General features: G+C 46.8%; 2 protein-coding genes across 3 annotated transcripts in view; one reads left to right on the top strand and one right to left on the bottom strand.

The window, feature by feature from the left end:
• LOC119930727 (alpha-aspartyl dipeptidase-like) overlaps positions 1-1,872 on the bottom strand; it is a 36,983-nt gene extending 35,111 nt beyond the window's left edge. Inside the window, exon 1 of the mRNA XM_038749338.1 lies at positions 1,756-1,872. Coding sequence (XP_038605266.1) covers positions 1,756-1,859 — 104 coding nt within the window. The 5' untranslated portion in view covers positions 1,860-1,872. The remainder of the gene's footprint in view (positions 1-1,755) is intronic.
• Positions 1,873-8,223: 6,351 nt separating this feature from the next.
• The window catches only part of LOC119930875 (cytochrome P450 20A1), a 56,956-nt gene continuing 38,654 nt past the window's right edge, over positions 8,224-26,525 (top strand). Inside the window, exons 1-3 of one of the 2 annotated variants that reach the window (XM_038749598.1) lie at positions 8,224-8,345; positions 17,002-17,051; positions 17,183-17,349. In XM_038749598.1, coding sequence (XP_038605526.1) covers positions 8,274-8,345; positions 17,002-17,051; positions 17,183-17,349 — 289 coding nt within the window. In that variant the 5' untranslated portion in view covers positions 8,224-8,273. The remainder of the gene's footprint in view (positions 8,346-17,001; positions 17,052-17,182; positions 17,350-26,525) is intronic. The other variant, XM_038749599.1, reaches the window with a different exon arrangement.

Genomic DNA, 26,525 nt, shown 5'->3' on the forward strand with positions numbered 1-26,525 from the left:
ATGTACAAGTAAAATCAATAGAGTAATAAATCTGTGTTGTTACAGTCCAGGGGGGCGGCAGTTGGGAAGCCAACCCCCAACGGGGTCCGCAGGCCCGTCATTCGTTCATTTATTCATTCATTCAATCCTATTTACTGAGTGCTTACTGTGTGCGGAGCACTGCACTAAGCGCTTGAGAAGCACAAGTCGGCAACATATAGAGACAATCCCTACTCCACAACGGGCTCACAGTCTAGAAGGGGGAGACAGACAACAAAACAAAACATATTAACAAAATAAAAAAGTAGAATAGCAAATATGTACAAGTAAAATAGAGTAATAAATCTGTGTTGTTGTTACAGTCCAGGGGGGCGGCAGTTGGGGAGCCAACCCCCAACGGGGTCCGCAGGCCCGTCAGTCATTCATTCACTCATTCAATCGTATTTATTGAGCGCTTACTGTGTGCAGAGCACTTGGGAAGTCCAAGTCGGCAACATATAGAGACGATCCCTACCCCACAGCGGGCTCACAGTCTAGAAGGGAGAGACAGACAGCAAAACAAAACATTCACTCACTCATTCAATCGTATTTATTGAGCGCTTACTGTGTGCAGAGCACTGTACTAAGCGCTTGGGAAGTACAAGTCGGCAACATATAGCGACGGTCCCTACCCCACAACGGGCTCACAGTCTAGAAGGGGGGACAGACAACAAAACAAAACACATTAACAAAATAAAATGAGTAGAATAGTAAATATGTACATGTAAAATCAATAGAGTAATAAATCTGTGTTGTTGTTACAGTCTAGGGGGGCGGCAGTTGGGGAGCCAACCCCCAACGGGGTCTGCAGGCCCGTCATTCATTCATATTTATTGAGCGCTTACTGTGTGCAGAGCACTTGGGAAGTCCAAGTTGGCAACATATAGAGACAGTCCCTACCCAACGGCGGGCTCACAGTCTAGAAGGGGGGAGACGGCCAACAAAACAAAACATATTAACAAAGTAAAATAAATGGAATAGTAAATATTCCTAAGTGCTCTTGGGAAGTCCAAGTCGGCAACATATAGAGACGTTCCCTAACCCACAGCGGGCTCACAGTCTAGAAGGGGGGAGACGGCCAACAAAACAAAACATATTAACAAAGTAAAATAAATGGAATAGTAAATATTCCTAAGTGCTCTTGGGAAGTCCAAGTCGGCAACATATAGAGACGTTCCCTAACCCACAGCGGGCTCACAGTCTAGAAGGGGGGAGACGGCCAACAAAACAAAACATATTAACAAAGTAAAATAAATGGAATAGTAAATATTCCTAAGGGCAACATATAGAGACGTTCCCTAACCCACAGCGGGCTCACAGTCTAGAAGGGGGGAGACGGCCAACAAAACAAAACATATTAACAAAGTAAAATAAATGGAATAGTAAATATTCCTAAGGGCAACATATAGAGACGTTCCCTAACCCACAGCGGGCTCACAGTCTAGAAGGGGGGAGACGGACAACAAACCAAAGCATATTCACAAAACAAAATAAATAGAATAGTAAATATGGACAAGTAAAACAGAGTAATAAATCTGTGCTGTTACAGTCTAGGGAGTTGGAGTTAAATATGTACAAGTAAAATGAATAGGGTAATAAATCTGTGCAAACATATATCCAGGGGGGAGGGGGAGAGGAAGGAGGGGGCTCAGTGTGGGAAGTGCTCTGCACACAGTAAGCGCTCAATAAATACGATTGATTGATTGATTGATTGATTGGAGGGGGGGGGGGTCTCACCGTCCGAAGAAGGAGCCAAGCTGGGGTTGGCAGTGGTCCAGGTAGCCCTGGCCGTGTAAGCAGGAGTTGGAGGCCAGCAGCAGGCGGGGGGGACGGGGGCCCATGGCACAGGGGGCACGGGGGGGGGCCCAAACGCTGGGATAAGCCCACCCTTCCTGCCCAACGACCCACCCACTGACCCGTCCTGCCCACTGACCCACCCACTGACCCGTCCTGCCCACCGATCCACCCACCCACCCACCGGTTCCGCCCCTCTCGGGCCAACAGGCCTCGGCCTCTCCTCCTCCCCGCCCCCCCTGCCAGCGTGGCTCGGTGGAAAGTCAGAGGTCGTGGGTTCAAATCCCGCCTCCTCCACTCCCTTCATTCATCCGGTCGTATTGACCGAGCGCTTAGTGGGTGCACAGCACTGGACTAAAAGCTTGGGAAGTCCAAGTTGGCAACGTATAGAGACAGTCATTCATTCCATCGTATTTATTGAGCGCTTACTGTGTGCAGAGCACTGGACTAAAAGCTTGGGAAGTCCAAGTTGGCAACGTATAGAGACAGTCATTCATTCATTCATTCATTCATTCAATCGTATTTATTGAGCGCTTACTGTGTGCAGAGCACTGGACTAAGCGCTTGGGAAGTCCAAGTTGGCAACATCTAGAGACGGTCCCTACCCAACAGTGGGCTCACAGTCTAAAAGGGGGAGACAGAGAACAAAACCAAACATACTAACAAAATAAAATAAATAGAATAGATAGGTACAAGTAAAATAAATAAATAAATAAATAGATTAATAAATATGTGCAAACATATATTCATTCATTCATTCAATCGTATTTAGTGAGCGCTTACTGTGTGCAGGGCACTGGACTAAGCGCTTGGGAAGTACAAGTTGGGAACATACAGAGACGGTCCCTACCCAACAGTGGGCTCACAGTCTAAAAGGGGGAGACAGAGAACAAAACCAAACATCCTAACAAAATAAAATAAATAGAATAGTAAATATGTACAAGTAAAATAAATAGAGTAATGAATATGTACAAACATATATACAGGTGCTGCGGGGAAGGGAAGGAGGTAAGATGGGGGGATGGAGAGGGGGACGAGGGGGAGAGGAAAGAAGGGGCTCAGTCTGGGAAGGCCTCCTGGAGGAGGTGAGCTCTCAGCAGGGCCTTGGCCGCTCTTCCTTCCCGCCCCCCCCCCCGCACCCTGACAGCGTGGCTCAGTGGAAAGTCAGAGGTCGTGGGTTCAAATCCCGCCTCCTCCAATCCATTCATTATAATAATAATAATAATAATAATAATAATAATGTTGGCATTTGTTAAGCGCTTACGATGTGCAAAGCACGGTTCTAAGCGCTGGGGGGATACAAAGTGATCAGGTTGTCCCACAAAGTGATCAGCTTGTCCCACGTGGGGTTCACAGTCTTAATCCCCATTTTACGGATGAGGGAACTGAGGCTCAGAGAAGTTAAGTGACTTGCCCAAAGTCACACAGCAGACATGTGGCAGAGCCAGGATACGAACCCATGACCTCTGATGCCAAAGCTCGTGCTCTTTCCACTGAGCCAATGATGGCATTTATTAAGCACTTACTACGTGCAAAGCACTGTTCTAAGCGCTGGGGAGGTTACAAGGTGATCAGGTTGTCCCATGGGGGGCTCACAGTCTTTATCCCCATTTTACAGATGACATAACTGGGGCACAGAGAAGGGAAGTGACTTGCCCAGAGTCACACAGCTGACAATTGGCAGAGCAGGGATTTGAACCCACAATCTCTGACCCCAAACCCCGGGCTCTTTCCATTGAGCCATGCTGAGTGCTTACTGTGTGCACAGCACTGGACTAAGCGTTTGAGAAGTAGTGGCTCAGTGGAAAGAGCCCCGGCTTTAGAGTCAGAGGTCGTGGGTTCAAATCCCCCATCCATTCATTCATCCAGTCGTATTGATCGAGCGCTTACTGGGTGCACAGCACTGGACTAAGCGTTTGGGAAGTAGTGGCTCAGTGGAAAGGGCCCGGGCTTTGCAGTCAGAGGTCGTGGGTTCAAATCCCCCCTCCTCCAATCCATTCATTCATCCAGCCGTACTGATCGAGCGCTTACTGTGTGCACAGCACTGGACTAAGCGTTTGGGAAGCAGTGGCTCAGTGGAAAGGGCCCGGGCTTTGGAGTTAGAGGTCGTGGGTTCAAATCCCGCCTCCTTCAATCCATTCATTCATCCAGCCGTACTGACCGAGCGCTTACTGTGCGCACAGCACTGGACTAAGCGCTTGGGAAGTAGTGGCTGGAGTTAGAGGTCGTGGGTTCAAATCCCCAATCCATTGATTCATCCAGTCGTATTGACCGAGCGCTTACTGTGTGCACAGCACTGGACTGAGCGCTTGGGAAGTAGTGGCTCAGTGGAAAGAGCCCGGGCTTTGCAGTCAGAGGTCGTGGGTTCAAATCCCCAATCCATTTATTCACCCAGTCGTATTGACCGAACGCTTACTGTGTGCACAGCACTGGACTAAGCATTTGGGAAGTAGTGGCTCAATGGAAAGAGCCCGGGCTTTGGAGTCAGAGGTCGTGGGTTCAAATCCCGCTTCCTCCAATCCATTCATTCATCCAGCCGCACTGACCGAGCGCTTACTGGGTGCAGAGCACTGGACTAAGCGCTTGGGAAGTAATGGCTCAGTGGAAAGAGCACAGGCTTTGGAGTCAGAGGTCATGGGTTCAAATCCTGCCTCCTCCAATCCATTCATTCATCCAGTCGTATTGATCGAGCGCTTACTGGGTGCACAGCACTGGACTAAGTGCTTGGGAAGTAGTGGCTCAGTGGAAAGAGCACGGGCTTTGCAGGCAGAGGTCGTGGGTTCAAATCCCCCATTCATTTATTCATCCAGTCGTATTGATCGAGCGCTTACTGTGTGCAGAGCACTGGACTAAGCACTTGGGAAGTAGTGGCTCAGTGGAAAGAGCCCGGGCTTTGGAGTCAGAGGTCGTGGGTTCAAATCCCGCCTCCTCCAATCCATTCATTCATCCAGCAGTACTGACCGAGTGCTTACTGGGTGCACAGCACTGGACTAAGCGCTTGGGAAGTAGTGGTTGGAGTTAGAGGTAATCTCCGCGGCGCTTAGAACGGTGCTCTGCACATAGTAAGCGCTTAATAAATGCCATTATTATTATTATTAGAAGTGGTTCTGACCAGTTATTTACAGATAGGTAACAACTGTCCATGACACATCCATTTAGTTTTCACTCAACTAGGTAAATTCCGCCCCTTCCCGAGGCTCCGCCCCCTTCCCGAGGCCCCGCCCCCTTCTCGAGGCCCCGGCCATCACGTGTCCCCCATTCGCGAGGCTCCGCCCCCTCCCAGGGGCCCCTTCCCGAGGCTCCACCCATTCACGAGCCCCGCCCCTTGCAATGCTCCGCCCCTTTATGAGGCCCCGCCCATTCACGAGTCTCCCCCGTCCGGCGACCCTGCCCACTTCCCGAGGCCCCGCCTCCTTTATGAGTCCCCACCCACTCACGAGTTCCCCCGTCCGGAGGCCCGCCCCTTCCCGAGCCCCCGCCCCCTAATGAGGCACCGCCCATTCATGAGGACCCCCCCGCCCGTAGGCCCCGCCCACTTCCCGGGGCCCCGCCCCTTTCCGAGGCCCCCATTCACGAGGCTCCGCCCCTTAATGAGGCACCGCCCATTCACGCGGCCCCCCGTCCGGAGGCCCCGCCCACTTCCAGAGGCCCCGCCCATTCACGAGGCTCCATCCCTTTATAAGGCCCCGCCCCCTCCGAGGCTCCTCCCATTCACGAGGCCCACCCCTTATAGTAATAATAATAATAATGGCATTTATTAAGCGCTTACTATGTGCAAAGCACTGTTCTAAGCGCTGGGGAGGTTACAAGGTGATCAGGCTGTCCCACGGGGGGCTCACAGTCTTAATCCTTCCCAGACTGAGCCCCTTCCTTCCTCTCCCCCTCGTCCCCCCTCCATCCCCCCATCTTACCTCCTTCCCTTCCCCACAGCACCTGTATGTATGTATATATGCTTGTACATATGTATTACTCTATTTATTTTACTTGTACATATCTATTCTATTTATTTTATTTTGTTAGTATGTTTGGTTTTGTTCTCTGTCTCCCCCTTTTAGACTGTGAGCCCACTGTTGGGTAGGGACTGTCTCTATATGTTGCCAGCTTGTACTTCCCAAGCGCTTGGTACAGTGCTCTGCAAACAGTAAGCACTCAATAAATACGATTGATTGATTGATTAATCCCCATTATCCAGTTGAGGTAACTGAGGCCCAGAGGAGGGAAGTGACTTGCCCAAAGTCACACAGCTGACAATTGGCGGAGGCTGGATTTGAACCCATGACCACAGACTGTTAGACTGTGAGCCCACTGTTGGGTAGGGACCGTCTCTCTATGTTGCCCACTTGTACTTCCCAAGCGCTCAGTACAGTGCTCTGCACACAGTAAGCGCTCAATAAATATGATTGATCGATTGCCTGATCGATCGATTAATCCCCATTTTCCAGATGAGGTAACTGAGGCCCAGAGGAGGGAAGTGACTTGCCCAAAGTCACACAGCTGACAATTGGCAGAGCGGGATTTGAACCCATGACCACAGACTGTTAGACTGTGAACCCACTGTTGGGTAGGGACCGTCTCTCTATGTTGCCCACTTGTACATCCCAAGCGCTCAGTACAGTGCTCTGCACACAGTAAGCGCTCAATAAATACGATTGATTGATTGCCTGATCGATTGATTAATCCCCATTTTCCAGATGAGGTAACTGAGGCCCAGAGAAGGGAAGTGACTTGCCCAAAGTCGCACAGCCGACAATTGGCGGAGCCGGCATTTGAATCCATGACCACAGACTGTTAGACTGTGAGCCCACTGTTGGGTAGGGACCGTCTCTCTATGTTGCCCACTTGTACATCCCAAGCGCTCAGTACAGTGCTCCGCACACAGTAAGCGCTCAATAAATACGATTGATTGATTGCCTGATCGATCGATTAATCCCCATTTTCCGGATGAGGTAACTGAGGCCCAGAGGAGGGAAGTGACTTGCCCAAAGTCACACAGCCGACAATTGGAGGAGCCGGCATTTGAATCCATGACCACAGACTGTTAGACTGTGAGCCCACTGTTGGGTAGGGACCGTCTCTCTATGTTGCCCACTTGTACATCCCAAGCGCTCAGTACAGTGCTCCGCACACAGTAAGCGCTCAATAAATACGATTGATTGATTGCCTGATAGATTGATTAATCCCCATTTTCCAGATGAGGTAATTGAGGCCCAGAGGAGTGAAGTGACTTGCCCAAAGTCATACAGCCGACAATTGGCAGAGCCGGGATTTGAACCCATGACCAAAGACTGTTAGACTGTGAGCCCACTGTTGGTTAGGGACCATCTCTCTATGTTGCCCACTTGTACATCCCAAGCGGTCAGTTGTTGTCCACAGCAGACTTGACATGACTGACTCCATTTTGTATATGCTTGCTGACAGTAACCCTCCATTTCTGCAGGCTGAGAGAACAAGTCTGTAAAAGATGCCTCCAAGGCCATCAACAAGTAACACCCATCCGAAGAGAATTTACATCCCTATTACCTATCTATGCAAGGCCATAGGGCACAAGAATTTACATCCCTATTACCTATCCATTAAAGGCCATAGGGCACAAGAATTTACATCCCTATTACCTATCTATGCAAGGCGTGGGAACTGAGAACAAGGATAATTTGTAACACCCTGCCGGTCCCAGTTCCTGAAATTCCTGAGATTCCAGATGCCCCATTCCCACGTTGCTGTAACTCAATAAAAGACACAGTGATATTGGGATCGGGGCTGCTTGTCACTCGTCCCTCTCCCGGGAGGTGAACGGGCAGGTAGCCACTTTCCTTCTTTACTGCTCTATCTGAACTCATGTCTCCGAGTCATCATCATCAATCGTATTTACTGAGCGCTTACTATGTGCAGAGCACTGTACTAAGCGCTTGGGAAGTACAAATCGGCAACATCTAGAGACGGTCCCTACCCCACAGCGGGCTCACAGTCTAAAAGGGGGAGACAGAGAACAAAACCAAACATACTGACAAAATATTTTATTTTTCATTTTTCATTTCATTTCATTTCTCCTATCTGCGTCACCACCCTGGGTTCAAGAACCCTGCGGCCGATTTACACCGTGTTAACCTATTTTGCACCCTCCTTGTCGATAACACAGTACAGCGCTCCTCACACAGTAAGCGCTCAATAAATACGATTGATGATTGACCCCGAAGCCCGGGCTCTCTCCACTGAGGCACGAGGCTTCTCATGAGGCCCGCCCCCTCACGAGGCCCCGTCCGGAGGCCCCGCCCCCTCGGGAAGCCCCGCCCCTTCACGAGGAGACGCCCACTCACGAGCTCCCCCCGTCCTCAGGCCCCGCCCCCTTTCGGACGCCCCGCCCCCTTTTCGGCGTCGCGCATGCGCGCTGGCGTCGCCGGGGCGCGGAGGGGCCTGTGGGTGCTGTGGTAACGCGGTTCGGTGTGTGTGTGTGTCCGTCCGCCATGCTGGACTTTGTCCTTTTCGCCGTGACTTTCCTGCTGGTCCTGGTGGGCGCTGTCCTCTACCTCTGCCCGGTACGTGCCCGTCCGAACGACCAACAATAATAGTAATAATAATAATAATAATAATAATAATAATAATTAGACTGTGAGCCCACTGTTGGGTAGGGACTGTCTCTCTATGTTGCCAATTTGGACTTCCCAAGCGCTTAGTCCAGGGCTCTGCACACAGTAAGCGCTCAATAAATACGATTGATGATGATGATAATAATAATGGCATTTATTAAGCGCTTCCTAGGTGCAAAACACTGTTCCAGGCGCTGGGGACGTTCCAAGGTGATCAGATTGTCCCACTGTTGGCTCCCAGTCTTCATCCCCATTTTCCAGAGGAGGTCACTGAGGCCCAGAGAAGTGAAGAAGCCTTTTAGACTGTGAGCCCGCTGTTGGGTAGGGACTTTGTACAGATTTATTACTCTATTTATTTATTTATTAATTTTACTTGTACCTATTCTATTTATTTTATTTTGTTAGTATCTTTGGTTTTGTCTCCCCCTTTTAGACTGTGAGCCCACTGTTGGGTAGGGACTTTGTACAGATTTATTACTCTATTTACTTATTTATTTTACTTGTACCTATCTATTCCTATTGATTTTATTTTGTTAGTAGGTTTGGTTTTGTCTCCCCGTTTTAGACTGTGAGCCCGCTGTTGGGTAGGGACCGTCTCTAGATGTTGCCAATTTGGACTTCCCAAGCGCTTAGTACAGTGCTCCGCACATAGTAAGCGCTCAATAAATACGATTGATGATGATGATAATAATAATGGCATTTATTAAGCGCTTCCTAGGTGCAAAACACTGTTCCAGGCGCTGGGGACGTTCCAAGGTGATCAGATTGTCCCACTGTTGGCTCCCAGTCTTCATCCCCATTTTCCAGAGGAGGTCACTGAGGCCCAGAGAAGTGAAGAAGCCTTTTAGACTGTGAGCCCACTGTTGGGTAGGGACTTTGTACAGATTTATTACTCTATTTATTTATTTATTAATTTTACTTGTACCTATTCTATTTATTTTATTTTGTTAGTATCTTTGGTTTTGTCTCCCCCTTTTAGACTGTGAGCCCGCTGTTGGGTAGGGACTTTGTACAGATTTATTACTCTATTTACTTATTTATTTTACTTGTACCTATCTATTCCTATTGATTTTATTTTGTTAGTAGGTTTGGTTTTGTCTCCCCGTTTTAGACTGTGAGCCCGCTGTTGGGTAGGGACCGTCTCTAGATGTTGCCAATTTGGACTTCCCAAGCGCTTAGTACAGTGCTCCGCACATAGTAAGCGCTCAATAAATACGATTGATGATGATGATGATGAAGAAGTCTTTTAGACTGTAAGCCCACTGTTGGGTAGGGACTTTGTACAGATTTATTACTCTATTAATTTTACTTGCACCTATCTATTCTATTTATTTTATTTTGTTAGTAGGTTTGGTTTTGTCTCCCCCTTTTAGACTGTGAGCCCGCTGTTGGGTAGGGACCGTCTCTAGATGTTGCCAATTTGGACTTCCCAAGCGCTTAGTACAGTGCTCTGCACATAGTAAGCGCTCAATAAATAAGATTGATGATGATGATGATGAAGAAGTCTTTTAGACTGTAAGCCCACTGTTGGGTAGGGACTTTGTACAGATTTACTACTCTATTTATTTATTTATTTTACTTGTACCTATCTATTCTATTTTGTTAGTATGTTTGGTTTTGTTCTCTGTCTCCCCCTTTTAGACTGTGAGCCCACTGTTGGGTAGGGACTTTGTACAGATTTCTTACTCTATTTATTTTACTTGTACCTATCTGTTCTATTTATTTTATTTTGTTAGTAGGTTTGGTTTTGTTCTCTGTCTCCCCCTTCTAGACTGTGAGCCCACTGATGGGTAGGGACCGTCTCTAGATGTTGCCAATTTGGACTTCCCAAGCGCTTAGTACAGTGCTCCGCACATAGTAAGCGCTCAATAAATACGATTGATGATGATGATGGTGAAGAAGTCTTTTAGACTGTAAGCCCACTGTTGGGTAGGGACTTTGTACAGATTTACTACTCTATTTATTTTACTTGTACCTATCTATTCTATTTTGTTAGTATGTTTGGTTTTGTTCTCTGTCTCCCCCTTTTAGACTGTGAGCCCACTGTTGGGTAGGGACTTTGTACAGATTTATTACTCTATTTATTTATTTATTTTACTTGTACCTATCTATTCTATTTATTTTATTTTGTTAGTAGGTTTGGTTTTGTCTCCCCCTTTTAGACTGTGAGCCCACTGTTGGGTAGGGACCGTCTCTAGATGTTGCCAATTTGGACTTCCCAAGCGCTTAGTACAGTGCTCCGCACATAGTAAGCGCTCAATAAATACGATTGATGATGATGATGATGAAGAAGTCTTTTAGACTGTAAGCCCACTGTTGAGTAGGGAGTTTGTACAGATTTATTACTCTATTTATTAATTTTACTTGTACGTATCTATTCTATTTATTTTATTTTGTTAGTAGGTTTGGTTTTGTTCTCTGTCTCCCCCTTTTAGACTGTGAGCCCACTGTTGGGTAGGGACCGTCTCTATATGTTGCCAACTTGTACTTCCCAAGCGCTTAGTACAGTGCTCCGCACATAGTAAGCGCTCAATAAATACGATTGATGATGGCTGTCTCTATATGTTGCCAATTTGTACTTCCCAAGCGCTTAGTCCAGTGCTCTGCACACAGTAAGCGCTCAATAAATACGATTGATGATGATGAAGCGACTTGCCCAAAGTCCCACAGCTAATTGGCCGAGCCGGGATTTGAACCCATGACCTCTGACTCCAAAGCCCGGGCTCTTTCCACTGAGCCACGCTGCTTCTCAACCGACCAACGCTCCCCCTTCCACCCTGGGAGCCCCCACTTCAGTCAGCCCTACTATTTATTGAGCGCTCCCTGCACGCGGGGCACTGGACTGAGCGCCTGGCTAGGACGATTCATCATCAATCGTGTTTATTGAGCGCTTACTATGTGCAGAGCACTGGACTGAGCGCTTAGTACAGTTAATAGGGAGGTAAATTCTCCTTATCTTCGGATGGGTGTCCCTTGATGGCCTTGAAGGCATCTGTTGCAGCCTTGTTCCCTCGGCCCGCACCAGTGGAGGGTTACTGTCAGCATACACAAAATCATCAATCGTATTTATTGAGCGCTTACTGTGTGCAGAGCACTGTACTAAGCGCTTGGGAAGTACAAATTGGCAACATAGAGAGACAGTCCCTACCCAACAGTGGGCTCCCAGTCTAAAAGGGGGAGACAGAGAACAAAACCAAACATACTAACAAAATAAAATCAATAGAATAGATAGGTACAAGTAAAATACATACATAAATAAATAAAATAGAGTAATAAATATGTACAAACATATATACAGGTGCTGTGGGGAAGGGAAGGAGGTAAGATGGGGGGGATCAAAATGGAGTCAGTCATGTCAAGGCCGCTAGTGGACAACACTCAGCGCTTGGGAAGCACAAGTTGGCAACATCCAGAGACGGTAGAATAAGTATGTACAAATCAAAGAAATAAATAGTATTGATCGAGCTCTTAGTAAATAATAGTAATGATGGCATTTATTAAACACTTACTATGTGCAAAGCACTGTTCTAAGCTCTGGGGAGGTTAACAAGGTGATCAGGTTGTGCCCTGGGGGGGCTCACAGTCTTAATCCCCATTTTACACATGAGGGAACTGAGGCCCAGAGAAGTTGTGACCTGCCCAAAGTCACACAGCTGATATATGTTGCCAATTTGTACTTCCCAAGCGCTTAGTACAGTGCTCTGCACATAGTAAGTGCTCAATAAATACGTTTGGTGATGATGATAAGTGGCGGAGCCGGGATTTGAACCCGTGACCTCTGACTCCAAAGCCCGGGTTCTTTCCACTGAACCACGCTGCTTCTCTGCTTCTCTTCACACAGTACATTAACAGAATACTATTACTCTATTATTACTCTATACAAATAAAATAGAGTAATAAATAAATAGAGTAATAGCATAATAATAGAGTAATAGAATAGAATGATAGAGTAATAACAAATTAACAGAATGCATATGTACAAATAAAATAGAGTAGTAAATCCGTACAAACATCTATACATATATGCAGGTGCTGTGGGGAGGGGAAGGTAAGCGCTTAGTACAGTGCTCTGCACACAGTAAGCGCTCAATAAATACGATTGATGATGATGAGGTAAGGCGGGGGGGATGGGGAGGGGGAGAGTAATGGGTGAAGAGAGCAGCTAAGGAAGGTGGGGTGAGTTGGTTAGGGGCCTTATTGTAATAATAATGGCATTTATTAAGCGCTTACTATGTGCAAAGCACTGTTCTAAGCGCTGGGGAGGATACAAGGTGATCAGGTTGTCCCACGGGGGGCTCACAGTCTTCATCCCCATTTTCCAGATGAGGTAAAATATTTTACTCTGTTTTATTTGTACATATGTATTCTATTTATTTTGTTAATATGTTTTGTTGTGTGTCTCCCCCTTCTGGACTGTGACCACCCCTTGTCAGCTGTGTGACTTTGGGCAAGTCACTTCACTTCCCTGAGCCTCAGTTCCCTCTTCTGTAAATTGGGGATGAAGACTGGGAGCCCCCTGTGGAGCAACCTGATCACCTTGTAACCTCCCCAGTGCTTAGAACAGTGCTTGGCACATAGTAAGAGCTTAACAAATACCATCATTATTATTATTATTATCATTATTATTACTCCAATGCTTATCAATCAATCAGTCGTATTTATTGAGCGCTTACTGCGTGCAGAGCACTGTACTAAGCGCTTGGGAAGTACAAGTTGGCAACAGATAGAGACAGTCCCTACCCAACAGTGGGCTCACAGTCTAGAAGGGGGAGACAGAGAACAAAACCAAACATATTAACAAAATAAAATAAATACAATAGATATCACTCCAATGCTTAGGACAGTGGTGGCACATAGGAAGCAGAACACTGTACTAAGCGCTTGGGAAGTCCAAGGCCTAGTGGCTAGAGCCAGCCCTTGGAGTCAGAAGGTCATGGGTTCTAATCCCCGCTCTGCCACGTGTCCACTGTGCAGCCTTAGGCAAGTCACTTCACTTCTCTGGGCCCCAGTTTCCTCATCTGTAAAATGGGGATTGAGACCGCGAGCCCCACGTGGGACTGTGCCCAACCCGATTTGCTTGTACAGCGCTTAGTACAGGGCCTGGCACACAATAAGCGCTTAGCCAAGACCACAGTTGGACAGAGCAGGCTCCTGGGAGTCAGAAGGTCATGGGTTCTAATCCCGGCTCTGCTTCTTGTCTGCTGTGTGACCTTGGGCAAGTCACTTCACTTCTCTGGGCCTCGGTGCCCTCATCTGTTAAATGGGGATTAAGACTGTGAGCCCTATGTGGAACAGGGACTGTGTATCTTGTAACTACCCCAGCTGTTAGAACAGTGTGTGGCACACAGTACGCGCTTAATAAATAGCATTATTATTATTATTATCATTATTATTATTATTATTATTTTATGAGTGGGAGGGGTGCAGGACCCGAGGCCGGCCCGGCACCCTAATCTCCTCCAGCCCTCCAAGGCAGTGAGCTACCAACTTGGTTGTACTGAACCCCCCTTTTCCTCTGCTCCTCCTCCCCTCCCCATCATCCCGACTCCCTTCCTCTGCTCTACCCCCCTCCCTGCCCCACAGCATTTGTGTATATTTGTACATATTATTCTATTCATTCATTCATTCATTCATTCATTCAATCGTATTTATTGTATATAATATAATCATATTATATAATTTGTATTACATTATATTTATATTATATTATATATTATATTGTATTATATTGTCGTATATAAGTAAATATGATCGCATTTATACGTAATAAATCGTATTTATTGAGCACTTACTGTGTGCAGAGCAGCGTGGCTCAGTGGAAAGAGCACGGGCTTGGGAGTCAGAGGTCATGGGTTCGAATCCCGGCTCCGCCACTTGTCAGCTGGGTGACTTTGGGCAAGTCACCCAATTTCTCTGGGCCTCAGTTCCCTCATCTGTACAATGGGGATGAAGACTGTAAGCCCCACGTGGGACAACCTGATCACCTTGTAAACCCCCCAGCGCTTAGAACAGTGCTTTGCACATAGTAAGCGCTTAATAAATGCCATCATTATTATTATTATTATTATTATTACTAAGTGCTTGGGAAGTACAAGTTCATTCATTCAATCGTATTTATTGAGCGCTTACTGTGTGCAGAGCACTGTACTAAGTGCAGAAGTACAAGTTCATTCATTCAATCGTATTTATTGAGCGCTTACTGTGTGCAGAGCACTGTACTAAGCGCCTGGGAAGTCCAAGTTGGCAACATATGATGTGTATATATCTATAATTCTATTTATTTTGATGCTGTTGATGCCTATCTGCTTGTTTTGTTGTCTGTCTCCTGCTTTCTAGACTGTGAGCCCGTTGTTGGGTAGGGACCGTCTCTATATGTTGCCATCTTGTACTTCCCAAGCGCTTAGTACAGTGCTCTGCACACAGTAAGCGCTCAATAAATACGATTGAATGAATGAATGCTCTGCACAAAGTAAGCGCTCAGTAAATACAATTGAATAAATGAATTGGACTCTCCCAAGTGCTTAGTACAGTGCTCTGCACACAGTAGCCGCTCAGTACATACCACTGATGGATTGGCGAGCCACTGAGTGTACGCCAGGCCTTTCACCCAGTGCTCTGCACATAGTAAGCGCTCAATAAATACGATTGATGATGGTTATGGTAGCTCTCCTTTCTCCTTCCCTACCTCACCTCCTTGGAGGGCGAGAAGAGAAAAGCCTCTAAGGAGTAATAATCCATCAGTGGTATTTACTGAGTGCTATGTGTAAAACACTATACTAAGCGCTTGGGAAAGTGCAATACAACAGAATTAGCAGACACGTTCTCTGCCCGTAATGAACTTACGGTCTAGAAGGGGAGACAGATGAATAAATGAATAAAGTGATTTACAGTATGTAATTTAAAGATATTTACAAAAGTGCCGTGGGGTTTCGGGGATAAGATGAGATACTTGAGTGCAAGGAATTATAATATCGTAGTTTTGCGTAGTACTCTTGTGTTTCCAATGAACTTTCACCTCGATAATCTCTTTTTATAATAATAATAATAATAATGGCATTTATTAAGCGCTTACTATGTGCAAAGCACTGCCGTACAGGGTCCCTGAAAGGTAGGGAGAGGTGTGTATTATTGTCCCTGGTTTACGGATAAGTAAAATGAGGCCCAGAGAGGTCAAGCAGCTTGCCCAGGATTACAGGAGGCCCGAGGCAAAACCTGGTATGCCAGTCTCATGGGCTTTCCACTAAATACAATATAAATATAAGCACCCTGTGGTGTTTGTGTTTATCTCTGCATCCTCCTAGCCCTTAATTGAATCCACAGACATGAAGCAAGCGGAGTAGGAAGTGACCTTATCCCGGGAAGCTGGGGTGTGTCTACCCTCCTCTCCCTTCCTAAAACAGGGGCCACTCAAATATCACAAGGATAAAATGAGAGATATGCAGCCAACTTGTGATTCTTCGTGGACCTGGAAGCGCAAAAGCAGAAAGGATGGTTGAAATCTGGCAATACAGATCCCTCCTTTTAACTGTTAAGAAATAAGCTTCAGCTCCCCAAATCGGAATTTCCTCTCCACCCATTCCCTTCGACATTCTTTACAAGAGTTGGGAAAAGCTGCGAGAGGCAGTAGTAGGAGAGGAAAAAAGGGAAGGCGGGATCACTGGTGAGTCCACAAATTAGGACCTCTTGGGTCTCAGAGGTTGGTTACATATGAAAGCACTTTGGAAATGAAATTTATGTATAAATACTGTACTGTTACCATAGCGGCGTTTCCCTCTGGGCCAGTCTCAGAGCCCAGGCCACATCTGAAAAATGTTCTTCCTGCCCAAGGGAATCTATCCAGAGGAGGTCTCCTTTCAAGGCCACTTTTACTGTTGGGCAAATGTGGCCAGTCGGTCTGAGCATATCACCCTCAGAAAGCCACCCGATCACCTTGTAACTTCCCCAGCGCTTAGAACAGTGCTTTGCACGTAGTAAGTGCTTAATAAATGCCATTGTTATGATTATTATTATTATTATCTGCGGTGGCAGTGGCCCTCTGCCATTATCAGGAGACACCCTGTCTCTCTCTTCCCGCTTCCCGCTGCTGGTCCCAGCTCAGAATGGCCCAGGGGTGTTGGTGACAGAAGACTATGTAGCAAGGTGTGGAAAAAAAATGAAGATGGGATAAATCTTCTATTGTAAATCCATCCCTCCCCAAGCCCACCAGAGTTTAAACAGGCTCTACCTTGGATACGTTCACCTGACGGGGTTCTGTATACGTATGAGGAAACTCATTCACGGTGTCATCTTGTGGATTCACAACATACTCAAACGTTAATAGAGGACTTTTCCCATCCTCCGGAAGACTGTGGGGAAACTACCCTTTTCTCCTGAAGGTCAGTGTAGATCGCTGCTGCCATATTCTATGGATAATTTGGGCCTAAAAATACACTTTGAGCTCTGTGATTTGGATGTTTCGAGGCAAAACCCCCAGCTGATGGGTAGTTTTTCACTTTATTAGGATACTTAGCCTCAATAAAAAGTTGATGCAGTATGTCAATCAAAGTAGTAGTCGATCTATCTTTTATGCTAACAGTCTACATTCATGCAAATTCCTCTCTCTTAGGCTTCTAGACAAGCTTCAGGTATCCCGGGGTTGACTCCAACTGAAGAAAAGTGAGTCGTTTTCTCCCTCATATCAGGGTGGTGGGGTTTGGGGTTTTTCACCGTTGCTGTGTTTTAGTAATTATTCTGAAACAAAGTCAATTCTTTTCCCCCCCCCCCCCCCCATCCTGTTTCTGTACCAGGGATGGAAATCTTCCAGATATTGTGATTAAGGGCAGTTTACATGAGTTCCTAGTTAACTTGCACGAGAGATACGGGCCTGTGGTCTCCTTCTGGTTTGGCCGGCGTTTGGTGGTTAGTTTGGGCACGGTTGACCTACTGAAGCAGCATGTCAACCCCAACTGGACAAGTAAGTTGAATTTTCTTTTTAAAGAGGTCTTTACTATTTACTGCGTACCCACAATAATCAATCAGTCAGTCAGTGGTATTTCTTCTAGACTGTGAGCCCGTTGTTGGGTAGGGACCATCTCTATATGTTGCCAACTTGTACTTCCCAAGCACTTACTACAGTGCTCTGCACACAGTAAGTGCTCTATATATACAATTGAATGATTGAATGGTATTTATTGAGCACTTATTGTTTGCAGGGCACTGTACTACGTACTTGGAAGAGTTCAATACAGCAGTGTTAGACACATTCCCTGCCCAGTTTTCCTTCATATTCAAGAGCTAATGTTGTACAGAGGCCTGGATTCTGTTCTCCCTTCTGCCAGTGGCTCCCAAAAGGAATCTTCAGTGGGTGAACGGTGTGGCATTTAGCAAAAAAAAAAAAAAAATGTAATGTTTATTGAGCACCTACTGTGCGCAGAGCACTAAACTTAGTGTTGGGGAGAGCTCAGTAGAGTTTGTAGATATGCTTCCTCCCCTCGAGGAGCTTAAAATCTAGAGGGGGAGACAAACACTGAAATAATGTACACTTAGGAGGAAGATGCGTGCTACTCATTTGCCACATGGTTCCACTGTCCTTTTCAAATTAATCCATCGATCTGTGGTATTTTTTGAACACTTTCTCTGTGCAGAGCACTGTGCCAAGTGCTCGGGAGAGTACAACAGACTAGGGTTACACGACCCCTGACCGCAAGGAGCTTAAAGACTAGAAAGAGACACAGACATTAAAATAAATTACCGGTGGTTTGCTGTGGTGGTGGGGTGAAAATCAAGAGGCTTAAATCTTCTTCTTCTTCAATCGTATTTATTGAGCACTTACTGTGTGCAGAGCACTGTACTAAGCGCTTGGGAAGTCCAAGTTGGCAACATATAGAGACGGTCCCTACCCAACAGTGGGCTCACAGTCTAGAAGGGGGAGACAGAGAAGAAAATAAAGCATATTAACAAAATAAAATAAATAGAATATGTACAAATAAAATAAATACATAAATACAGCAGTAGGAGAGTACATTATAAAAGAGTTGGTATTTAATACAACTCATCATTCTCACAGCAGCAAATTTTAAGTGTGTCAGACCCAAGTGCACAGTTGACACAGAAGGGAGGACAGATGGGGAAAGTGAGACTTGGTCAGGGAAGGCCTCTGTACTAAGCGTTTGGGAGAGTATACAACATCTGAGTTGGTGGAAGACACATTCCACGCCCACAGCGATGCACATTGCAGGGAGTCATGATTGTCTTGCAATATTCATTCAATCAATCGTATTTATTGAGCGCTTACTGTGTGCAGAGCAATCAATCAATCGTATTTATTGAGCACTTACTGTGTGCAGAGCACTGTACTGAGCACTTGGGAAGTACAAGTTGGCAACATCTAGAGACGGTCCCTACCCAACAGCGGGCTCACAGTCTAGAAGGGGGAGACAGAGAGCACTGTACTAAGCGCTTGAGTATCTATCGTGCCGTACGGCTGCCCATTTAAGAAAGGACAGCCGATAGTTGCCCATCGAGAAGGACATATTCATTCGTTCATTCATTCAATTAATTGTATTTATTGAGCGCTTACTGTGTGCAGAGCACAGTACTATTCATTCAATCATATTTATTGAGCGCTGACTGTGTGCAGAGCACTGGACTAAGTGCTTGGGAAGTCCAAGTTGGCAACATCTAGAGACGGTCCCTACCCAACAGCGGGCTCACAGTCGAGAAGGGGGAGACAGACGACAAAACAAAACAAATTTACAGAACAAAATAAATAGAATAGTAAATATGTACAAGTAAAATAGAGTAATAAATCTGTACAAACATATATACAGGGGCTGTGGGGAGGGAAAGGAGGTGAGGTGGGGGGATTCATTCATTCATTCAGTCGTATTTATTGAGAGCTTACTGTGTGCAGAGCACTGTACTGTTCATTCACTCGTATTTATGGAGCACTTACTGTCTGCAGAACACTGTACTAAGTGCTTGGGAGAGTAGAATGCAGCAGAGTTGGTAGACTCGTTCCCTGCCCGCAGCGAGCTTACAATCTAGAGCCTCAACCTCAGGACCAAGAACGCGCACAGAGAAATTGATTCTGAAGTCAGTGGTTTGTGCAGCGCCAGTTGCACCCTCTCGCACCTGCCCGTCAGGTGCATGCAAGCCAGTGGGTGGCCTTGGGCACAGCCATCGCAAGGTGCATGTGCATTCTGCCCCCATGTTAGCCCACTACATCATCATCATCATCATCAATCGTATTTATTGAGCGCTTACTCTGTGCAGAGCACTGTACTAAGCACTTGGGAAGTACAAATTGGCAACATATAGAGACAGTCCCTACCCAACAGTGGGCTCACAGTCTAAAAGGGGGAGACAGAGAACAAAACCAAACATACTAACAAAATAAAATAAATAGAATAGATATGTACAAGTAAAATAGAGTAATAAATCTGTACAAACATATATACATATATACAGATGCTGTGGGGAAGGGAAGGAGGTAAGAAGGGGGGCATGGAGAGGGGGACGAGGGGGAGAGGAAGGAAGGGGCTCAGTCTGGGAAGGCCTCCCGGAGGAGGTGAGCTCTCAGCAGGGCCTTGAAGGGAGGAAGAGAGCTAGCTTGGCAGGTGGGCAGAGGGAGGCCATTCCAGGCCCGGGGGAGGACGTGGGCCAGGGGTCGATGGCGGGACAGGCGAGAACGAGGTACATCATCATCATCATCATCATCAATCGTATTTATTGAGTGCTTACTATGTGCAGAGCACTGTACTAAGGGCTTGGGAAGTACAAATTGGCAACATATAGAGACAGTCCCTACCCAACAGTGGGCTCACAGTCTACAACCCGAGTCTCCTGGTTCCCAGGGCCGGGCTCTTTCCACTGAACCAACCGCAAGGATAGGAAAGGCCGCTAAGAGAATCTAAGAAAGCCAAGCGAGGTCAGGCCCACGGTTCACCCAGCCAAAATAGTCCGTCCCTGACAATGGCAATGAAGCAGGCTTGGAGGAACTCTCCGTTAATTACCCACTGTGTGACATCCAGGCTTGTGTGACTAGACCATCTGACGTTCATAACTCTCCCCTCTAATACCCGTCAAAGAGTTTTCATCCATGTATCTAAGAACTTTTAACTTTTCAGAGAAGCGGCATGGCTCAGTGGGAAGGAGCCCGGGCTTTGGAGTCAGAGGTCATGGGTTCAAATCCCGGCTCTGCCACTTGTCAGCTGTGTGACTGTGGGCAAGTCACTTAACTTCTCTGGGCCTCAGTTCCCTCGTCTGGAAAATGGGGATGAAGACTGTGAGCCCCACGTGGGACAACCTCATCACCTTGAATGCCCCCAGCGCTTAGAACAGTGCTTTGCACATAGTAAGCGCTTAATAAATGCCATCATTATTATTATTACTCTAAAATTGCTAACTTTCCCTCTAATAACTGGTTATAGACGCCTCCATTAATTTATTCAAGTCCTTTCTGAAGCTCTTGAAATGTTCTCTCTTGCCACCTAACTAGTTTAATGATATTTCTAAACTTCTGTTGACAGTTGTAGTGGTCTCTTTCTCCTCTTCCTCCTACTTGTGAATGACTTGTGTCTTCCTCATTATTCATTCATTCATACAATAGTATTTATTGAGTGCTTACTGTGTGCAGAGCACTGTACTAAGCGCTTGGGAAGTACAACTTGGCAACATATAGAGACGGTCCCTACCCAACAACGGGCTCACAGTCGAGAAGGGGGAGACAGACAACAAAACAGAACGTGTGGACAGGTGTCAAGTCATCAGAATAAATAGAAATAAAGCTAGAAGCACATCATTAAGAAAATAAATAGAATAGTAAATATGTACAAGTAAAATAGAGTAATAAATCTGTACAAACATATATACAGGTGCTGTGGGGAGGGGAAGGAGTTAGGGCAGGGGGGATGGGGAGGAGGAGAGGAAAAAGGGGGCTCAGTCTGGGAAGGCGTCCTGGAGGAGGTGAGCTCTCAGTAGGGCCTTGAAGGGAGGAAGAGGGCTAGCTTGGCGGATGTGCAGAGGGAGGGCATTTCAGGCCCGGGGGATGACGTGAGCCGGGGGTCGATGGCGGGACAGGCGAGAACGAGGCCCGGTGAGGAGGTGAGCGGCCGAGGAGCAGATGCTGTGGGCTGGGCTGGAGAAGGAGAGAAGGGAGGTGAGGTAGGAGGGGGCGAGGTGATGGACAACCTTGAAGCCGAGAGTGAGGAGTTTTTGATTGATGCGTAGGTCGGCTGGTAGCCACTGGAGATTGTTGAGGAGGGGAGTAACATGCCCAGAGCGTTTCTGCACAAAGATGATCTGGGCAGCAGCGTGAAGTATAGACTGAAGCAGGGAGAGACAGGAGGATGGGAGATCAGAGAGGAGGCTGATGCAGTCATCCAGTTGGGATAGGATGAGTGATTGAACCGGCAAGGTAGTGGTTTCAATGGAGAGGAAAGGGCGGATCTTGGCGATGTTGCGGAGGTGAGACCGGCAGGTTTTGGTGACGGATTGGATGTGAGGGGTGAACGAGAGAGTGGCATCAAGGATGACACCAAGGTTGCGGGCTCGTGAGACGGGAAGGATGGTAGTGCCGTCTACAGTGATGGGAAAATCAGGGAGAGGGCAGGGTTTGGGAGGGAAGATAAGGAGTTCAGTCTTGGACATATTGAGTTTTATATGGCGGGCAGACATCCAGATGGAGATGTCCTGAAAGCAGGAGGAGACCCAAGCCTGAAGGGAGGGAGATAGAGCAGGGGCAGAAATGTAGATTTGGGTGTCATCAGCGTAGAGATGATAGTTGAAGCTGTGGGAGCGAATGAGTTCACCAAGGGGGTGAGTGTAGATATAGAACAGAAGGGGACCAAGAACTGACCCTTGAGGAACCCCGACAGTAAGGGGATGGGAGGGGGAGGAGGAGCCCGCAAAGGAGACTTAGAATGAGTGGCTGGAGAGATGAGGAGGACCGGGAGAGGACGGAGTCTATGAAGCCAAGGTTGGATAGCATGTTTAGGAGAAGGGGGTGGTCCACAGTGTCAAAGGCAGCCGAGAGGTCGAGAAGGATTAGGACAGAGTAGGAACCGTTGGATTTGGCAAGAAGGAGGTCATTGGTGACCTTTGAGAGGGCAGTTTTGGTGGAGTGTAGGGGACGGAAGCCAGATTGGAGGGGGTCAAGGAGAGAGTTGGCATTGAGGAATTCGAGGCAGCGCGTATAGACAACTCGTTCAAGGAGTTTGGAAAGGAATGTTAGGAGGGAGATGGGGCGATAACTAGAAGGCAAGGTGGGGTCAAGAGAGGGTGTTTTTAGGATGGGGGAGACGTGGGCATGTTTGAAGGCAGAGGGGAAGGAACCAGTGGAGAGTGAGCGGTTGAGGATGGAAATTAAGGAGTGGAGGAGGGAAGGGGTGAGAGATTTCATAAGATGAGAGGGAATGGGGTCCGAAGCACAGGTGGCTGGAGTAGCACTTGAGAGGAGGGAGGAGAGCTCCTCTGAAGATACTGCTGGGAAGGATGGGAAAGTAGCGGAGAGTGAGGGCCTTGATAGCAGGGGCCAGGTGTCTAGCTAATCAATCAATGATATTTATTGAGAGCTTAGTTTGTGCAGAGCATGGTATTAAGCACTTAAAAGAGAACAAATCTCCCCTTGAATACTGTAAACTGTCTTACAAGGAGCAGGGATCACATCTATTTATTTTGTTGGTATGTTTGGTTCTGTTCTCTGTTTCCCCCTTTTAGACTGTGAGCCCACTGTTGGGTAGGGACTGTCTCTATGTGATGCCAGTTTGTACTTCCCAAGCGCTTAGTACAGTGCTCTGCACATAGTAAGCGCTCAATAAATACGATTGATTGATTGATTGATTGATCTACCAGCTCTGCCATACTGCATTTCCCAAGCATTTAGTACAGGGCTCCACATACAGTAAGCGCTCAATAAATTCCACTGATTGAGTAATTGATTACAATGCAGTTAGCAGACACATTCCCTGCCCACTGGGAGCTTACAGTCTAATGGTGGTAGGCAGACATTAAAATAAATTACAGGTAAAGGGAGCAACTGAATATAAGAATATGTACAGAAGTGCTGTGGGGATATGGGTTGGGGGCAGAACTGAAGGCAGGAGAGAGGATTGATAATCCAGGAAGGCTTCCTGGAGGAGGTTTGTTTTCAGTAGGGCTTTGAAGATGGGGAGTGGGCTGGTCTGTCATATACAGTAATAATGATAATAATGGTATTTGTAAAGCGCTGACTATTTGTCAAGCACTTTTCTAAGCGCTGGGTTAGATACAAGATAATCAGGTTGGATACGGTCCCTGTCCCACGTGGAGCTCACCGTCATTCATTCAGTCGTATTTATTGAGCACTTACTGTGTGCAGAGCGCTGTACTAAGCGCTTGGGAAGTACAGGTCGGCAACATATGGAGACGGCCCCTACCCAACAACGGGCTCACGGTCTTAATCCCCATTTTACGGATGAGGTAACTGAGGCACAGGGAAGTGAAGTGACTTGCCCGCGGTCACACAACAGGCAAGTGGTGATGCCAGGATTAGAACCCTGGTCCTGATTCCCTGGCCTGGGTTCTATCCAATGGGTCATGCTACTTCTGTGTATGTGAAGGGGGAGGGAATTCCAACCAGGAGGGAGGGGTTGAGCAAGGGGTCAACACCAGATGAGGCCAGAGTTAGGGGGAGTGAGTAGGTCGATATTAGAAAAACTCCGTGTGCGGGTTGGGTGGTAATAATAATGATGGCATTTGTTAAGCAATTACTATGTGCAAAGCACTGTTCTAAGCGCTGGGGGGGATACAAGTTGATCAGGTTGTCCCACGTGGGGCTCACAGTCTCAATCCCCATTTTACAGATGAGGGAACTGAGGCTCAGAGAAGTTAAGTGATTTGCCCAAGGTCACACAGCAGACATGTGGCGGAGTCAGAATTAGAACCCATGACCTCTGACTCCCAATCTTTTTCCACTGAGCCACGCTGCTTCTGTGTGGGAGAGGATGCGGATAAGTAAGGGGGAGAGAGCTGATCGAGTGCCTTGAATCTGATGGTGAAGAGTCTCCGCTTGCTGCAGAGAGGGATGGACGACTTGAGTGGGGAGACGAGCGCCAGATGGATTTTTAGAAAAATGATCCAGGCAGCAGAGTGAAGCATGGACTGTCTGTCAGTCTTCCAGTTGTATTTACTGAGCACTTAGTTTGTGCAGAGCACTGTACTAAGCGGTTGGGAGTGTACAATATAACAATAAACAGGCACATTCCCTGCCCACCACGAGCTCACCGTCTAGAGGGGAAGACAGACATTAATATAATCAATCAATCAATCATATTTATTGAGCGCTTACTGTGTGCAGAGCACTGTACCAAGTGCTTGGGAAGTACAAGTTGGCAAGATATAGAGACAGTCCCTACCCAACAATGGGCTCACAGTCTAAAAGGGGGAGACAGAGAACAAAACCAAACATACTAACAAAAAATAAATAGAATAGATATGTACAAGTAAAATAAATAAATAAATAGAGTAATAAATGTGTACAAACATATATACATATATACAGGTGCTGTGGGGAAGGGAAGGAGGTAAGATGGGGGGATGGAGAGGGGGACGAGGGGGAGAGGAAGGAAGGGGCTCATAAATAAATAAATGACAGATATGGAAAGAAGTGCTGCAGGGTTGGGGGGTGGGGGGTTAATAGAGCAAGTCAGGGTGACGCAGAAGGGAGTGGGAGAAAAGGATAGGAGGGCTTAGGCAGGGAAGACCACTTGGAGAAGATGTCCAACTTGTACTTCCCAAGCGCTTAGTACAGTGCTCCGCACACAGTAAGTGCTCAGTAAATACGATTGAATGAATGAATGCATGTGCCTTCAATAAGGCTTTGAACGAGGGGAGAGGAATTGTCTGTTGGATGTGAGGAGGAAGGGCGTTCTGGGCCAGAGGCAGGTTGTGGGCGAGAAGTGGGCTGCGAGATAAATACCTAATTGGAAATGGGAGAGGCTGCAGTCAGGGAGCTCAGCAAGGAGGCTGTTATAGTATTTGGACTTACTCTATCCAACTATCTCAAGTGCTTAGTATAGTGCACTGCACACGGTAAGTACTCAGTCAATCAGTGGTATTTACTGAGCACTTGGTAAATATAACTGATTGCCCTTTCTCTCAAAAAAATTCCACATACCTTTCCTCTTATCTCTCCCTCCATGGTATGAAAGAGATTTGCTTTGATCTTGAACCTACTCTCTTCATGCCTCAGTAGCTGTCCCCTCAGTTCCAGATTGGGGATTCTATAAACAAGTCCATGGTGACCCTGTCCACACTTTCCGCGATTTCATAAACTTTCCTCCAATCCCCTCTGAGCCGTTTTCTTTCCAGAATAAAAAGTCCTTACCTTTGCGGTCTCCCCTCATGCGGAGTTGCTTCACCCTCCCATCCTCCCCAGTCATTTTGGTTCCTTTTTTCGACACTTCTCTCAACTGCTCTATTATGTCCTGCCTAGAAGTAATAGTATTTATCAGGCGCCTACTGGGTGCAGTGAACTGTATTAAGATCTAGGGAAGTACAAAACAACAAGTGACATATTAAGATGCAGCAACCAGAACGGCAGTCATTTTCTTGAGTGGTGAAATTTTGGATATTATTTAGTTTTCTAATGCACTCTCCCAGGTGCTTAGGACAGTGCTTTGCACACAGGAAGCACTCAATTAATACCATCGAATTATTGATTTTCCATCCCCTTCCAGATAGCTGAGAATTCTGTTGATTTTTGGAGGGGTTGCCCCTGCATGTTCAATGAGTATTTTGAGAGAATAGTCAACACTGACTCCAAAGTCCTTTTTTTAAAAATGGTATTTGTGCCAGGCACTGTACTAAGCTCTGGGGTAGATAGAAGCTAATCGGGTCCATGTCGTTCAGGGGGCTCAGAGTCTTAATCCCCCTTAATCCCTATTTTACAGGTGAGGTAACTGAGGCCCAGAGAAGTTGAGTGACTTACCCAAGGTCACGTAGCAGACAAGAGACAGAGCCGGGATTGGAACCCAGCTCTTTTGGCGCCCAGGCCCGTGCTCATTTTACTGGGCCACACTGGTAGTTTAGAACCGATCATCATTACCTGAAGTTAAGATGCAATGAAAAAACAACCACAATCCTATCGGTAACGCCTTGCTTTTTTGCAAC

The sequence above is a fragment of the Tachyglossus aculeatus genome, chromosome 7, assembly GCF_015852505.1.
Source record: "Tachyglossus aculeatus isolate mTacAcu1 chromosome 7, mTacAcu1.pri, whole genome shotgun sequence".
NCBI lineage: Eukaryota > Metazoa > Chordata > Mammalia > Monotremata > Tachyglossidae > Tachyglossus > Tachyglossus aculeatus.